Source organism: Coptis chinensis, chromosome 1 (assembly GCF_015680905.1).
Source record: "Coptis chinensis isolate HL-2020 chromosome 1, ASM1568090v1, whole genome shotgun sequence".
Lineage (NCBI taxonomy): Eukaryota > Viridiplantae > Streptophyta > Magnoliopsida > Ranunculales > Ranunculaceae > Coptis > Coptis chinensis.
The window spans coordinates 40,893,516-40,908,747 of NC_141456.1; the positions used below are offsets into that span (position 1 = coordinate 40,893,516).

The 15,232-nt window shown below is 35.5% G+C and overlaps 2 protein-coding genes and 1 long non-coding RNA gene across 7 annotated transcripts; 2 read left to right on the forward strand and 1 right to left on the reverse strand.

Annotated features, from left to right (window-relative positions):
* Positions 1 to 89: 89 nt before the first annotated feature.
* On the forward strand, positions 90 to 4,900 carry LOC147524021 (uncharacterized). Its single transcript, XM_086601459.1, has 6 exons — positions 90 to 217; positions 599 to 724; positions 810 to 1,081; positions 1,374 to 1,601; positions 1,775 to 2,353; positions 4,632 to 4,900. Exons 3-5 carry the CDS (start codon positions 886 to 888, stop codon positions 1,792 to 1,794), a joined length of 444 nt encoding a protein of 147 aa, XP_086457585.1. The 5' UTR covers positions 90 to 217; positions 599 to 724; positions 810 to 885; the 3' UTR covers positions 1,795 to 2,353; positions 4,632 to 4,900.
* Positions 4,901 to 4,910: 10 nt separating this feature from the next.
* LOC147524022 (uncharacterized) lies at positions 4,911 to 6,415 on the forward strand. Of its 2 annotated transcripts, XR_015218376.1 has the most exons (4): positions 4,911 to 5,233; positions 5,349 to 5,429; positions 5,778 to 5,872; positions 5,976 to 6,415. It is a non-coding gene; the product is annotated as an uncharacterized LOC147524022 (long non-coding RNA). The 2 variants fall into 2 exon arrangements; XR_015218386.1 differs by having other exon boundaries at positions 4,911 to 5,179; positions 5,349 to 5,872.
* A 5,429-nt stretch (positions 6,416 to 11,844) lies between these two features.
* Positions 11,845 to 14,977, reverse strand: LOC147524023 (cytochrome P450 87A3-like). 4 transcript variants are annotated; one of them, XR_015218427.1, is made up of 6 exons: positions 14,539 to 14,959; positions 14,243 to 14,447; positions 13,951 to 14,102; positions 13,621 to 13,839; positions 13,059 to 13,520; positions 11,845 to 12,945 (listed from the first exon to the last, which is right to left on the reverse strand). XR_015218427.1 is itself a non-coding variant. In XM_086601509.1 (6 exons), exons 3-5 carry the CDS (start codon positions 13,834 to 13,836, stop codon positions 13,261 to 13,263), a joined length of 357 nt encoding a protein of 118 aa, XP_086457635.1. In that variant the 5' UTR covers positions 13,837 to 13,839; positions 13,951 to 14,447; positions 14,539 to 14,977; the 3' UTR covers positions 11,845 to 12,945; positions 13,059 to 13,260. The 4 variants fall into 4 exon arrangements, 1 of the variants encoding a protein (XP_086457635.1); XM_086601509.1 differs by having other exon boundaries at positions 13,059 to 13,311; positions 13,431 to 13,520; positions 13,951 to 14,447; positions 14,539 to 14,977; XR_015218428.1 differs by lacking the exon at positions 13,951 to 14,102 and having other exon boundaries at positions 14,539 to 14,954.
* Positions 14,978 to 15,232: the final 255 nt, after the last annotated feature.

Here is a 15,232-nt window from a genome sequence, read left to right on the forward strand (position 1 = left end):
ATGAAATAACCAGACTCGACTAGTAATGTTTCTTGCACTACTATTTTCCAGGATACCGATTCGTTGATCTTTGAAGTGGATGTTAGAGCTCATTGGCCCTTGAAAAAAGTTGCATCTGGGAGGGTGATAAGTGTTGATCCGGGACATAAAATTGGTAGAAGAACCATAGGGGAGGGCAATTTCCTAGTCTGCATTGAAGCTATTATCGAAAGCTCATGTGAGATACTTGAACCATATAACCACTTTCGAACCCTTGGACAAATTGGGCAGGGAAATGTTATATGGCCTAAAGCGTTTCTCCATTTTCTCCCTCCTCGTTGTTAGGAAGTAAACTTGAACTAGTTTAACTTTTATTAGATATGTGCATAAGCTTCATTTTGAGTTCCATGCAAGATTAAGGTACTTTATTAGATATGTAAGCTTCATTTTGAGTTCCATGTAAGCTTCAGGTACTTTATTATACATGTAACTTCATTTTGTGGAGACTGTCTTTCTGTGGATAATTTTGTTAGATGGAATAGTTTATCTTATTCATATATTTTTTTATTTTTTTTTATTGTGGAACTTGCTTATGTATGTATATGTGTTTGATATTTAGGTGGTGGACTCTACTCAACTGTACTAACCCCTTTTTAACTCCGCCAATGCAAATGCATTGTCGGTTCTAAGCCCGAATAAAGGAGGAGGGAAAAGGGTGGCGACTTGAAGGACTGTTGAAACATAGGTATGTGCTATTCTACTTTGAAATAACTACATCTCACTCTTTTTAAAATTACAAGTTCACTAACTAAAGTTTGGTTGGCATCAAGGTGGTGGACTGGAAAGTATGACGAAAGAGTAAGCACTCGTCAGTTTGAACAGCGGCATTGGGGATTACTGGATGAGATGTTGCAGGAAACGGAAGCGGAAGCTATGGGAGGAAGCAGAAGCTGTGTTACTTCATGCATTGTTGCAGGAAGCAGATGCTTTGGTACTGCATGCGTTGTGCTTATTCTACGTGAAAAGTCATTCCAGAGGTGGGGGAACTATGTAAAGGCATGGATCTTTGTTGGTGGGATCGCAGTTGAAATTCCTGCTGCAGGTACATTTCTAAGAGAAACACAATGATTTCACACCATATTTCCATTATGTATGAAGTACTACTAGCACGGCTCCGGCTTTACCTGCTTTTGGGTTTGCTTCTACTACTACTACTAGTACGACTCCGGCTTTGCCTGCTTTTGGATTTGGTTCTACTGCTGCTGCTACTAGTAGTAATTCTAGCTTGACTCCGGCTTTACCTAGTTTTGGATTTGGTTCTACTGCTGCTGCTACTACTAGTAATGCTAGCTTGACTCCAGCTTTACCTGGTTTTGGGTTTGGTTCTACTGCAGCTGCTACTACTAGTAATGCTAGCTCGACTCCGACTTTACCTGGTTTTGGGTTTGGTTCTACTACTACTACTACAACAACTGGATTGGGATCAGTTGCAAAAAGTACATCTGCGGCAACAACTACTACTAGTTCTTTCACTGGTTTAGTGTTTCCGAAAGCTTCAGCTCCAGCTTCAAGTCCGGCGTTGTCTTTGCAACCACAGACCACAACTACTTCACTTGTGTTTAGTGAGTTTCTTAATACTGTTTTAGTCTATGATTGGTTCTTTTGTTTAGATACTAGTGTTGGATTACAATTCATACAACTAGATTTTGCAAATAAATGGGGTTTGTAATGATTAGGATACTTAGAGGTGAAGTAGTAATTGGATTAATTTTTTTTTTTTTTTTTATAATTTTAGTGGCGGCACAAGTAGAATAAGCTAATACAGTAGAGAATAATCAGCCAATTGAAGATCCACCATCATCGAGATTTACTTGGACGATAGAGAATTTTAATAGAATCAATACTAAGAAGAAGCATTATTTTGACATTTTCATCGTTGGCAGGTTTAAATGGTAAGTAGTGGAGATTTTTGTTAAAATTTTGATTATGATTTTTGTTATTTGATTGGATTGTTTTTTTGTTTTTTGAGTAATTGTATTGTTTTTTAATAGGCGGGTATTGATTTTTCCAAAAGAGAACAATGTGGATCAGTTGTCAATGTACTTAGACTTGATTATCAATACTAAAGATAGGTGGAGTTTCCGAAACCAAAAAATCATCAATACTAAAGATAGGTGGAGTTTCTCAAACCAAAAAATCGTCAAACCCATCAACAAAGGGAACACCAGAATCCATAAAAAGCTCATCACTACCCACATCAATTAGAAAAGACTTCTTCTTGATTCTAGAGTCCACCAAAGTTGTTGTCCTTGTCACATCCCAGTGTTTAGTTGTCCTTTCTACACAGCTACTAGTATACTATGTGTTAACTAAGGTTGTGTTTGTTTAGTGGCAAACCTCTAGTGGGAAAATATTAGAGCATTTTTTAGAGTTTTGCCGGGGCTAATTTGTAGGGGAAAATTTCTGTTTGATGGGAAAATATGAAATTTTTCCTGGGCCGTTTGTTTACATGTTTTTTTTTTTTCGTGGCAAATGATTTTTTAACTTTTGGAAATATTATTTTTTGGTTTCCAAACTCAATGAAGTATAAAAATATAAAGAACATTGAATTCCAACTCATTGAACTTCCTAAGTATTGAACAAACACCTCCATTGGAGAAACAAACTCAAATTTCAATAATCAATAAGCATCATCACATGACATACTACAACATTTCTACAACACCATTTCATTGTCTTTGATACATCACCAAGGATCATCAACTATTGCAAAGATGGAACTACCAAATTAAGCTAGTAAATTGGACAATTCAAAACCTAGTCCAACATAAAAATTTTAAAAGCCAAACATCCCATTAAATTAAATGCTTGTTATGCAAAACATGGAATTCTTTAGTAAAAGATTAGTAATTTTCAAACATCACCCATTACTAGCATCTTGTTGCCTGCACATATTCCATCAACACACAAACAACACACTCAACACTAGTCCGTACACACTCAACACACCCACTCCACCACCAACACAAACACCGCAGCGACGCTTTCTTTGAAAATTTTCCAAGTGTAACCTCACAAACCACAGATATTCAACCTCTAAAAGCAGGGTGTTACCTTTGAAAATGGAATGCAGTAGGGGAAACAAAATATTATAGCTTATAAAAACAGACATCAATGTTACGTTCAAAGAAAGGGGCATGCTCAACACTGATGTGCATGTATTAATAGTTTAAAGCGAAATTGTTACGGGTTATATATCAGATATATTTTGAACCTACTCTCATTGTTTTATGCAACCCAACGCTAAAGAGTCCATTCCACAAACCTTGACCAGTGGTTCGCCAACACTGCAGCGCCGAAGTGCTAAAAGCTAAAATGTTACCTTTGAAAATGGGCAGTAGGGGAAACAAAACATCATTTGCTAAAATGAAATTGAAAGGCAAACTTTTGGGAAGCATATTAATAGTTTAAGCTAAAAAGGTAAAAAAAAAAATGGTAAAATAATAATATATTCGGATATATTTTGAAAGCTAAAACTTGATTTAGTTTAAAACACCCCATCATTTGCTAAAAACTTTATGCGAAAAGGAAAAACATAAAAAATAATAATTTAAAGCTAAAACTTGATTTAGTTTCTAAAACTTTATGCTCTCAACTAGTTTCCTTTTGTATATTAACTGTATATAACTTCATGATCAAATGGAAACCCTCAAGCAACATCGTGATAATGTTAGGCATCATATATGAGTTGAGCATATGCTATTCTTTACATGCATTCTATCTTGAATAGTGAATTTCAGAATATTTGATCTGTCTCTAGGAAGGAGAGACCATGAAATGGGTGAGAACCTTGTTATGTGGTGTAATCTATGTTTATTAAACAAGGGAAAAAAGGACATCTTTCATCATCTTAAAGGAAAAACATCGAGCTCCAATGTCACATTAATTGCATTGTGGAGAGAAAAAGATTCGTTTTGAGATGCATGGTGTTCTTAATTTCGATGTTTCTCCCACAACCAAGACTTAGAAACAATCTTTATAATATGATGATGATCTTATCATAATTTTTTACAGAGATAAAACATTGTTAAATACTAATCAAGATATAATGTTAAGAGAGACCGATATACTAGTGCAAAATTGAACCATTCAAGATAAAACATAAACAAGAAAAAGCTTAAATCAAAACCAAAAACGAAATCAAAACCCCAAAAGATAAATCAAATCCAAAATCATACATTTGGGCGAGAGCTATAATCCAAATTTGAGAATGAGAGAAAAAATAGTGAGAAAATTATTTGTTTGAGTCAAAATTATTTGTTTGATTAAAGAGATTGTTGTTTGAATTATTTGAGGAGAAATTCGGAAGTGAGAGATGAGAGAGAGATTACTTGTCGAGACTGCGAGAGAGAAGAAGATGACGATAGATTGATGGTGGCAAATGTTTTGGTCATAGTGGGAAAATTTCTGATTTTCATCTTTGGCAAAAGAGTTTAGGGGGAGCTAGATTCTATTTTCCCACTTCTAGTGGGAAAATTTCATTTGCCGACAAATAGCAAATAGTATTTGCCACTACCCTTAAATCGCAAATGCATCTAGTGGGAAAATTTTATTTGCCACCCCCATTTGCCACTAAACAAACACACCCTAAGTTCTAGTTTTAGAGGGGTTCTGGATGAGATTTATTTTTTCCTGGGCTAAAGCTTTACCTAAAGATCCCTAGTTTAACAACTAGCTAAATTGATATGCATTTTAGGATATGTCTGATTGGTTAATTCTATGTTTGTTCTGTAAAAGATTAGTAATTTTCTTCTCTTGTTGCCTCGATATTCCATTGCAGGCGTAATATTTGTTCATGACCTCTCAAAGAAGGCCAAAAGCAAGCTTGCAAAGTGGGCAGCAGAGTTACTTTACCTGAATGGTACATTTTCTACCCCTCTAGGATCTGGTGGTCCTGGTGGTCTTCCTGTACCATATATTGTGATTGGTAATAAAGCAGATATTGCTGCAAAGAACTGACATCCTATGTTTAAAAAACTACATTTCTATTAAAGTGGTGATCTTACCATGCCTCTCCTGAAGGCTTGCTGGTAATGCAAGTTTACAAGTGCTTAAATAAATAGTTAAGTACTAAACCTGATTTCTTCTTTCTCTATTTCACGCAGATGGACATGAGGTATCCTTCACGTATAGGTATCAGGTCAGTAGTTACAGACTTACAGCTGACGTTGAAAGCTTGGCATTAAACACTAAGGTGTTTTTTTTTTCGGTGTTATATAAGTCATGTATTCATGTGAATCCCTTTTTAAGATTTAAAATCCATGTGAAAGTTCTAAGAGGACATCTCCCTGTTATATTCTTATATATAGGCTGAAACCAGCTAAGGTCGTATCCTCTACTGACTGGCTAGTTTGTATAATGGTTCTGGGTATATTAGCGATAAGCAAAAGGTATGTCCTGTTGATAAAATAGTGACGTACACATTAGTATCTGACAAATAACTTTCAGCTACTTAAACTCTAGCTGTATTTGTATGTATTTGTATTTGTAATTGAACAATTTTGAATAGCTTAATGGATACTGTGTCCCAAGTACTTCCCCCTTCCAGGTATTTTCTAGTAATGAGCTGCCTCTTATTGTTTTGGTTCATGGAATTTTTGGATTTGGTAAAGGGTGCCTTGTAATCTTTATATTTTTGTTTGAGATTTTCACTGTTTCGTTTTATTATTGATTGGAGTTTTTGGATTTATGTTTCGTTTTATTATTGATTGGAGTTTTGGGATTTATCTTATTTGTAGAGATTGGGAAACTTGTCGTATTTCGTTGGAGCAGAGGAAAAAGATGAAAGGGTACTAGTTCATGACTTGGGCTCTTTAACAAGCATACATAATAGGTAGGCTACTTTAGTTTGTGTGATTTTTTGTTCTGTATTAGTTGGATTACTTATGTCGTTATGGCATTTGTCAGGGCTCATGAATTGTTTTATTATTTGGAAGGTGGACAAGTAGATTATGGAGAAGAACATAGCAAAATATTTGGTCATTCGCAGTTTGGGAGGATATATGAAAAAGGATAGAAGATTGTTATTGGCGAGATTCTTACATTTTTTTTGTGGAAGTTGTATATATCTGTTGAATTTCATATTCTGTGTTGGTGTATTTGATCTCAATGCAGGGCACTACTCATTCATTTTGTTGGACATTCGGCAGGAGCCCAGGTGGTTAGAGTGTTTCAGCAAATGTTGGCCGACATGGTTAGTTTATTTTTTTAAGCTGCAAATGTAAGGTTTATTAGTGAACTTGTGATGATGAGTCTAGATAGCTAATAAGGTTGGAAATGGCGAAGCACTTTGCCGGATGATTTATCTTTTATATACCTGTATATTTGTTTTCAAGATCTTGGTTAATTCAATCTTTGGCTTTGTGAGCTTTTTTATATATATCTTTCGGGATAATTAATGAGGTGTATGATGGTTATTTGGGGGTATAAGACCTTTGCTAGGTGATTGGTGGTTATTTGTGGATTGCACGTGAAAAGATTAAGAATTGAAATATCAATTATTTTTTTTTTAAAAAAAAAAAAAAATAGCTTTCCCACTTTCCCACGGTCTATAGCCATAGCCAAAAATCAAATCCCACGGATCAAAACCGTAGGCAAAATGCCCTTTTCCCACGATACAACACTGTAGGTAAAAGTGGCCTTTTGCCACGGCCCACAACCGTCAATACAAGTTACCTTTGTCCACAGCCGACAACCGTCGGTAAAAGTGACCTTTTGCCATGGATTTTCCAACGGTTTCTGCCGTGGCCATACCGACGGCAAAAGCTGACGCAAAGACCGTCGCTATTAGTAGGCTTTACCCACGGTCATGACTGTGGGTAGACTATTTCTGACACACAAAAAGCCCACGGTCTTGCGACGGTCCAAAACCGTGGGAAAAGCCATTTTCCCACGGTTTTGGACCGTGGGCAAAAACCTGTTTTCTTGTAGTGAGAAAATGTGTTCTGAAACAATATTCCCATGAATCATAAAATTAATTAGACTTATAGAACACAGGATCACTCAGGTAAAAGGATTAAGTCACAACGTTGGTTTATATGAAATCAAACAATATATTTGGTGATGCAACACCTATATAACTCGTGCACATACTTAAAGAGCATAACTCCAAGAGGGTAAGAGAATATATACACACAAACGCTTTCAGTTTATTACATTAGCACGTGAATCGGTTTTCAGTTTATTATATATACCACCTGCACAAAATCTCATCCACATACGTCATGTCTCATGCACATACTTACACATATCTAGTACTTCAACGCACCTGCACAAACTTTTCTAAAAAGTGGCTTGAATAATCATTACCTAAATTTCGTGACAAATGAATGAGAACGATAAACATTTGCAACTTTGCGAATTCTCAAGAATTCTGCTCCGGCACATAATCCCATTCCTCCACCGAAAGCAGTGAAACTCTTTTATACGGTATTTGATCGTTGGCCCTACAGTATGGTAGGAGACAGTGATTAGAGAATTTAAAATTTTGTAGTATTAGCGCATTGCATGAAAATGGAAATTCTACAAATAAGAACTATGACATGTCGGTGACCTTCTATCGCCATGGGTTGAAAGCAAGATTATCCTCATACTTTTTGGGGTTTAGGTGAAGTGCTGGAGGGCATATCATAACTGTCCAACCAACTGGAATTGTGTACCCTTTAATATGGATCACCCCAAGTTCATGTTATAAATCTTGATCGGATAAATAGATCAATATTATAAGCTAAGTTGTGGGGGGTGATATGGGCTATGTACCGCTATAGTATCCATCACCTCAATAAAATGAGGTGCTTCATTGTAATACATATGAACAATATTCTTCATATAAACTGTATATGGACCACACACTTTTGCGTATATATATATTGATCATATATATATATATATATATATATATATATATATATATATATTGATACGCAAAAGTGTGTGGTCCATATACAGTTTATATGAAGAATATTACCTTTTTGATAATTGAAAACTTTATTGCTAAATGAAACTCCAATACAACTGGGTTATGTTGGAAAATGAATACACACCTATACTACAAGAAATGAAGAAAATCATTTACCATAACTCAAAAAATAAACACAAACAAAGATATTTATTACAAAAAATACGTAATAGTTGAAGAATATCGATTTCATATAAAAATATACTCTTTGTTATAGCGGCAAATAATTTACATTAGACTTTAGTCATTTAAACTCATTCAAATCTTAAGCCTACACGGGCCTTTAACTTTCGATATTTAATCATTAAAAAAAAAAAAAAAAAAATTTGACTGGACCGCTTAGTTGGTCCACCGACTTTTTAAACAATTTGGGGCTAGGCGAGTTGGTTGGGCACCCCCTAGCGCCTAGAGACCGCCTAGACTGATTTTTAGAAACGTACACATTACAAAGTAAGGTCATCTATTCTAAGCAAAATGGCCCGAAATTTCCATCAAATATTCTTGGACCAAGCCTTAAATCCTGTAGAAGCCCAGCCCGATTAACAATACTAGGTGTTTGGCCTCGGGCCCTTTAGAAGAACAAGCAAGTGTAAAAAGGAAGACTTTCAAAAATCCCACCACACCCATCACAAGTTCACAGCTATTACGGAACTCGATACTACATTGCCTCATTCAATCAAGCGAAAGATGTCAAGAGTACAAATTTTGTTGAGCGGTTATGTCATTTTGAGTTGAACATGTAAAAGCAATGGAAGTATGGAACCGTTAGTCTTTTAGGTGAATTTGTAAACAGGAGATATAAAAAATTGAGATCACATTAGCTCGGAAGTAAAGCAACGCATACTCACAATCAGGGAAACAACATTCCTAAAATTTGTATCTGTGATAAACTGATAACTGATCAGGAAATGGGATGAAACTCTGCAACTTTTAAGGTCACGAATTATTGTGGTGGAGTGTCCATAACGTCTTAGTGTTTACTGTTTAATAACGTTAAGATCATGGTGATTGAGTAGTCCCGTCACTAACTATTCTCTAAGGGTGTGTTTGTTAAGTGGCAAACTTCTAGTGGGAAAATATAATATTTGCCAGCGTTTTCCCACTATAGATTTGCCGGTGGGAAAATTTCAATTTGCCAGCGTTTGTTTGCAAAAATTTATAGTGGGAAAATATAAGATTTGCCAGTTTTGCCAGTGTTTGTTTACATGGTTTTTCTCCGATGGCAAATGATATTTCAATTTTCTGGAGATATTTTTTTTGGTTTTCAAACTCAATAAAGTATAACAAAAAATAAAATTAAATACAAATTAAATAAAAAAATTAAAGACAATACAACTCAAACTTTAATAGTATCCATAGGATGTCTTCTTAAACAACCATAAAATAAAGTGAAAGTGCAATGAACCATCATAACAACTATTGTTATCCAAACACATATAAAATGTCATTATGTCTTGGAAAAATTCTATTTTTGTACTTTTCTATACTCGGATTCCGTGATATTGCTTGATCCCAAACATCGTTGCTAGCTATGATTTTCTGTTCTTCAGAACTCCATTCAAACCCCTCTTGTATAGTTACATTAGCAATATCGCGTGCTATCCATTGTAAGGTCTTCATTCGTTGAGTTACATGACTAATAGTCAAGTCGATACCAAATGTAAATGTGGTTCGGAGTGTTTCCCTTGCACGCTCTTTTGATATTGGAAGAAATCCATTCTCATTATTATGACCTAGAAGTAGCTCACTATGGAATGTATCGATAAGAACACTGTCCATCGCATTTGTCCATTTGCATGCCATATCTAATTAATAAGCATATAAGTCGAGTTAATATACATAAGCATACAAATCAATCGTAGCCGCTGCTTCAATAATTCCACAACTCAAAGTGCAGAAAAATAGCATACAGGACTAAATTATATAACAAACCTGTATATTTTATCCAAACTGACCTGTAATTGTAAATACGAGATCTTATGAATGTGTTTTTTTCAAGGAAAATAGCAAGGAATGTTCCTTTCCTGGTTATTATATCAATCAAAGTAGATACTGATGCAAGGTTCTGTTTCTCAAGAACTTTTCACTGTTTTGGTACGAACTACTTGAGAAATTTACTTATCATACACACTAGCGAAAAACAAGATAACATAACATATTGATGATAATAATAAGTTAACAAACATAAAAATAATAGTAATAATGTTTTGGCATAACTATTATTTTACACACAACAGCACCAGCAGCACACACTAAATTACACACACACACACTACACACAGCAGCACAAATGAGAGCATAACCTACAAGAAAAGTACTGATAAACTACATAGTGTCCAGCACCACGCCATGACTACCAAGTACAAATAGTTCTGAAACTCATCTTTCAAATTTTGTTTACAAAAAAGAAATAGCTAATGAAACATGTAAAGCATCATCAAGATCTCGAAAAAAGTTGGAGCGTCATAGATACCTATGTACATTACGGTCCCTATAAGACTCCAAGGCATCCTGAAAACTTGTCATACGAGAAAATCATTTGTCATATGACAGTTTCTGGATGATAAAAACTTCTATACAAGTGTATAACTGTCCCAAAAGATCGTCAATTAACGATAAAGATAATGATTCTTGACTACTGATTTGTCCAATACAGTGCAGCCAGTATCCAATGTCCGCTGTGATCATTCCATAACACCACTAGGTATAATCTAATTGAATGTCACCTACCACCCCCAAAAAAAAACCACTTCTCATGGGAATTATACGTGATAAATCGTTGACTATAAGAACAAGAATCATACAATCATAAAGGCGATCCACATGAAAATGAACTAGACATCTACTTCTACAATTATATTTTCTGCTTGTGCAAAGCAAAGGATGGCACGAAGAGAAATATAGTTCGTTAAAGACAGGGAGTACATAAATCATAAATGCTATAATTTCATGCGCTCTAGTTGATATTTTGTACCGTTCAGTCCTAAATCCTAATACATGTGAAAAGATGATAATGTGATTTATGTCAGAAACTTTTGTTGATACATCACGAAATAATAAATGAAGGCTTACAAACATTCCAACTATTGCTACCGCAGACTTACGCCACAGAGAGCAAGGCACAAATTTTGTCAAGTGATCCACATCTAACCAAGTAAGCAGCACTACTCATGAGGTGCGGAAAAAAAAAAAAAAAAACTGCGAGGTTTTGTGAAAGAAGATTGAAGCAGTCACAGAAAGATTCGACTAATCAGGCCTCCAGTTCAAAGTCTGAAGTACATGGAGTGCACAAACACGCACTTTATACACGACCCTTCTTTCCAACGACATTCAACAAAATTGGAAAATGAATATTAACAAGGCACCTGACTGACCTGAGCAAAGAATAGCGAGACTCTGAGCTCTAACAAATTCTCTGAGTTCGTAACCACAAATTGAGATAAGATAGAAGAGAGATAAGAGATGAGAGCGAGAGAGTATACCTGAAAAGAGAGCGAGTTGATGAGAGGCGGCAGTGAGAGAGAGAGAAGAGAGATCGAGTGGGAAAGTTGTTTCTATTTGCAGTGAGAAATAGAGGAGAGATCGAGAGGGAGAGTTGTTTCTATTTTCCTATCATAGTGGGAAAATACCGGGTGACTAATTCAACTTTGGGGGGAGGTGTTTTCTATTTTCCCACTTCTAGTGGGATAATTTGATTTGCCGGCTAATTTCAAATAGTGTTTGCCAGGGCCCTTAAATACACCCAAACACTGGCAAATGGTGCTTCTAGTGGGAAAATACAATTAGCCACCTCCATTTGCCAGTTAACAAACACACCCTAAGCTTCTGATAAACTTAGGCATGCCAAGTCAAGAAAACAGTACTAATGACTAATGAGATAATGCCAATTTGGTAGTTAGCACCAAGTTTAGGCGTGATACCAAGCCCATGTAGCTCCTTTGTGAGCACGTACAACTATAGTAGACTTCACCAAAAATTGGGTGTGTGCAGGTTTGCCTTCATCCACTATAGAAAAGAAGTACAAAGCTTTTAAATGGATTCTCTCGCAAACAAACTCTAATCCAAACAAACTGTAAAATCAATCTTGAGTTGGGTTGCCATAGTAGACCTTCAGTAGGCTTAACATTGCTATTTATTTCTAAGCTGCATACAGATACTTAGGCCTGTAGGAACTGATTGTCAGACCGACGCATGGTGACGGAAACAATTGGAAACGTCCTTCTGAACTTGGGGACATCTGATATTGATGCCTGCTTGGAAGAGCTTCTTATTGATCCTGTGTACATTTTAAGAACAGACCAGCAGTGATGCTAATGTGATTCTGAACGGGTTCGCTGTTGCAGTAAATGCTCTCTGACAGAGAGTTAACCCGCACCTTCCCCAAATTTGTGCTACCATCAAGTGGTGCTTAAACAATATAATTCCATGAGTGCAAAGGTGAGGCAGCAAGCAGCAGATCGATCTTATGTCGAGGATAGCAGTTGTCTTGAAGCAGTGTCAACTGTCAAGAGGAACAACTCATGGGTCATCTGGTTGTCTTGTTTGAGCACTTGGGAATAAAGTACCAAGAGGTTGTGGGCTTGATTTTTGGAGCATTGAAGACAAATAGTCAATGGTGCTGGTTTGAGAAAATGAGTCCCTGAATCATTCAATTTCTCGGTTGGCACACATTCTTAAGAACAGGCATAAAAGGGTGGGGGGGGAATTGTGTCGAGCTTGATGGTAGGATTGCTGATCGAAGAGCTGAGTTTGTTCTTGCAAGGCACTGAATGAGAATATGTTTCAAGCTATTATAGATGTTGAAATCCCAGAAGAATGAATAGACATGAAATATAGGTCAAGTACCACATCTGTATAGAACGAAACCACATTATTATCCTCATTCCGTCTTTCGTCAATTTCTCAGAAAGTTTTAATAACTTCTCTGAGTTAGAGAGTTTTAGACCAAGCTGCAACCAAGTACATTCATGTTATGCATAGAAAATCATCTCATATAAAAGATCAAAACCTATAGTATTTTATAGTATGAGAAACAATTGTTAAAGTAGTCTCTACTCTCTACCTTTGGCTCGCCATTAAGCACTTGACCAAGCCTACAATTCGGTAAAACTCGTGGAAAATAACAGAGTGCTCCTCTTGAAGACCATCTATATGGTGACCTCCAACAACCAAATCAAATCCGCCAAGAGAAATGATGTAGTTCTACAACTTATCTACGCTCAGCTGTTGGACATCTTCAATTTCAATGAGATTACCTTTTAAATTTATGGGAATGTCTCCGGTCGCTCTTCTAAAAAACAAAGGAGCAATGTTTCCTAACCCAAGTGTTTCATCAATAACATGTAACATAAAGAATCAGATCGAATGTGTTAGACCATGTCACATTGGAAAAGTTGAATATGAAACTACACAAATGCTTCCTAGCTAGACTTACATGAGATGTGAAGGCCATAGATTTGTACTCATTCCAAGTTAGTGGAGAATCCACATTTTCTCTGTTTCTAAGAATCTCTTCATGTTCATCCTATTGAAAACAATAATGAAACAAAGTCAGTATTAATCCAAAAGCAAGATACGACAAAATGAGTAGGGAAATGGGAGGTGAAAAATGGAGCTCGACGAACCCCTAAATCCTTCAACACTGAAGGGTATTCTAAAATAAATTTAATTGCCAAAGTTATGGCCAAGGAGACCATCTCAAAACTTGCAAAAAGAACTGTGAAGACAAAGTAAGCTGCACTTTCTACATTGAAAAGAGGCTCATCTTTCTTCATCTCTTCACTAACAACATCAAGAAAATCTCCATACTTCTTCTGAGAGTAGAATCTTTCCTTCATCATATCCTAGACATGGTTTAAAGGTATACATTATTTTATACAATACTTCAAATATATATAAATTGAGTAAAACAATAGATATAAGTGTATAGTTAGTGTACTTAGCTTGGGTATTACCTTGAGGCATTTGTGGAAAACATTTCCAAGGATGTCCAATGGGAATCAGATTAGACCTTTCAAAAAATTGGTGAACTTAACAGAAAACTTAGCATCGTTCAGTGATTATATTTTATTCACTTAAGAAAATACATCATATCCCTGCAAAATGTCTTAGAAAGGAATTCAACACTTTCGTTGCACTATTGGTAACAATGTGAAATCAAACCCAACAATTTGGTTTATAAACATTATCCAATCGAATAAAAATCACAACCAAACAATTTCATATTTAATAAATTAGTAAACATACCTAAAGAATCCAATAAAAAGTCTTCTTGTCGTACTGCCTTTTGCCATAGTTTCAACATAAACCTTAACTTTCTCAAACAAAACATTCTTCCCTTTTGTAAAAAAAATATGGCGTCTTTCAATAACGAAACCCCCAAAATTTGTTAACACCTTTAATCAGAAATTGGGAAGCACTTATCTGAAGAAACGCCTCTTCCCTTCTTCCACTATTTTTTACCCATTAAAACCATCAATGGTCAAATTGATGAAAAGGGGTTATAGAAAAAGAAGAAGAAGAAAAAAGTAAAAAGGAGTTACCCAATTGGAGGATTCATCGATCTTGTCTTCTTTTTTCTACCAACAAAGCAATTTGGATTTGAGATGAAGAGAAGAAGTACCCGAAAATGAATTGAGAGAAACAAAGGGTTTGAAGAGATGATTTTTTTTTTGTAGAGTTATAACTAATGACTCAAAAGTCTAAAGTCCACTTGAATAAATAATATATGTATATTGATAGATTCTTTTGAAGAATAAATATAATAATTCTTTCAAGGAGTTGTAAGTATAAACAAATTGATCAATAGATTAAAAAAAAGCACAAAATTTTAAATCTTTATTAGCTTTTGTAAAATCTAAATCTATTTATTCCCAATGTAAGAGCTTAATGAATAACCCTGCCTATGCTATTATATTCCTGTTCCTCCTTTCTCAAGGAAATGACCACATCAAGAAGCAACGGTAATTATGTTCAAAGGTGGGACTATTCATGTGTACCAATTATAAAGTCACAAACTCACAACAGGTTAAGTAGCTCATCTCCAAAGCCTTCACACATTTAGTCATGATATATAGTTATATACTCCATTGTCACATTTTTGTCTTTCTGGTTTTTCCCCAATTTTAGTTATAAACACAATGAAATTCAAAAAGTGAAATCAATGCACAAAATGGATTCCAACAAACACCATGAACATGAAAAGAGATTTAACTCATGAGAGATCGTTCCTGGAAA

Bases quoted from the DNA above. Each gene is read 5' to 3' on its own strand.
- LOC147524021 (XM_086601459.1), top strand. From the start codon at position 886: ATGTTGCAGGAAACGGAAGCGGAAGCTATGGGAGGAAGCAGAAGCTGT. The intron at 1,082-1,373 runs GTACATTTCTAA...GTTCTACTGCAG, and splicing joins AGTTGAAATTCCTGCTGCAG to CTGCTACTACTAGTAATGCT. The intron at 1,602-1,774 runs GTGAGTTTCTTA...TTATAATTTTAG, and splicing joins AACTACTTCACTTGTGTTTA to TGGCGGCACAAGTAGAATAA.
- LOC147524023 (XM_086601509.1), bottom strand. From the start codon at position 13,836: ATGATGAAGGAAAGATTCTACTCTCAGAAGAAGTATGGAGATTTTCTT. The intron at 13,521-13,620 runs GTTCGTCGAGCT...TGTTTTCAATAG, and splicing joins CAGTGTTGAAGGATTTAGGG to GATGAACATGAAGAGATTCT. The intron at 13,312-13,430 runs GTAAGTCTAGCT...CACTTGGGTTAG, and splicing joins CTATGGCCTTCACATCTCAT to GAAACATTGCTCCTTTGTTT.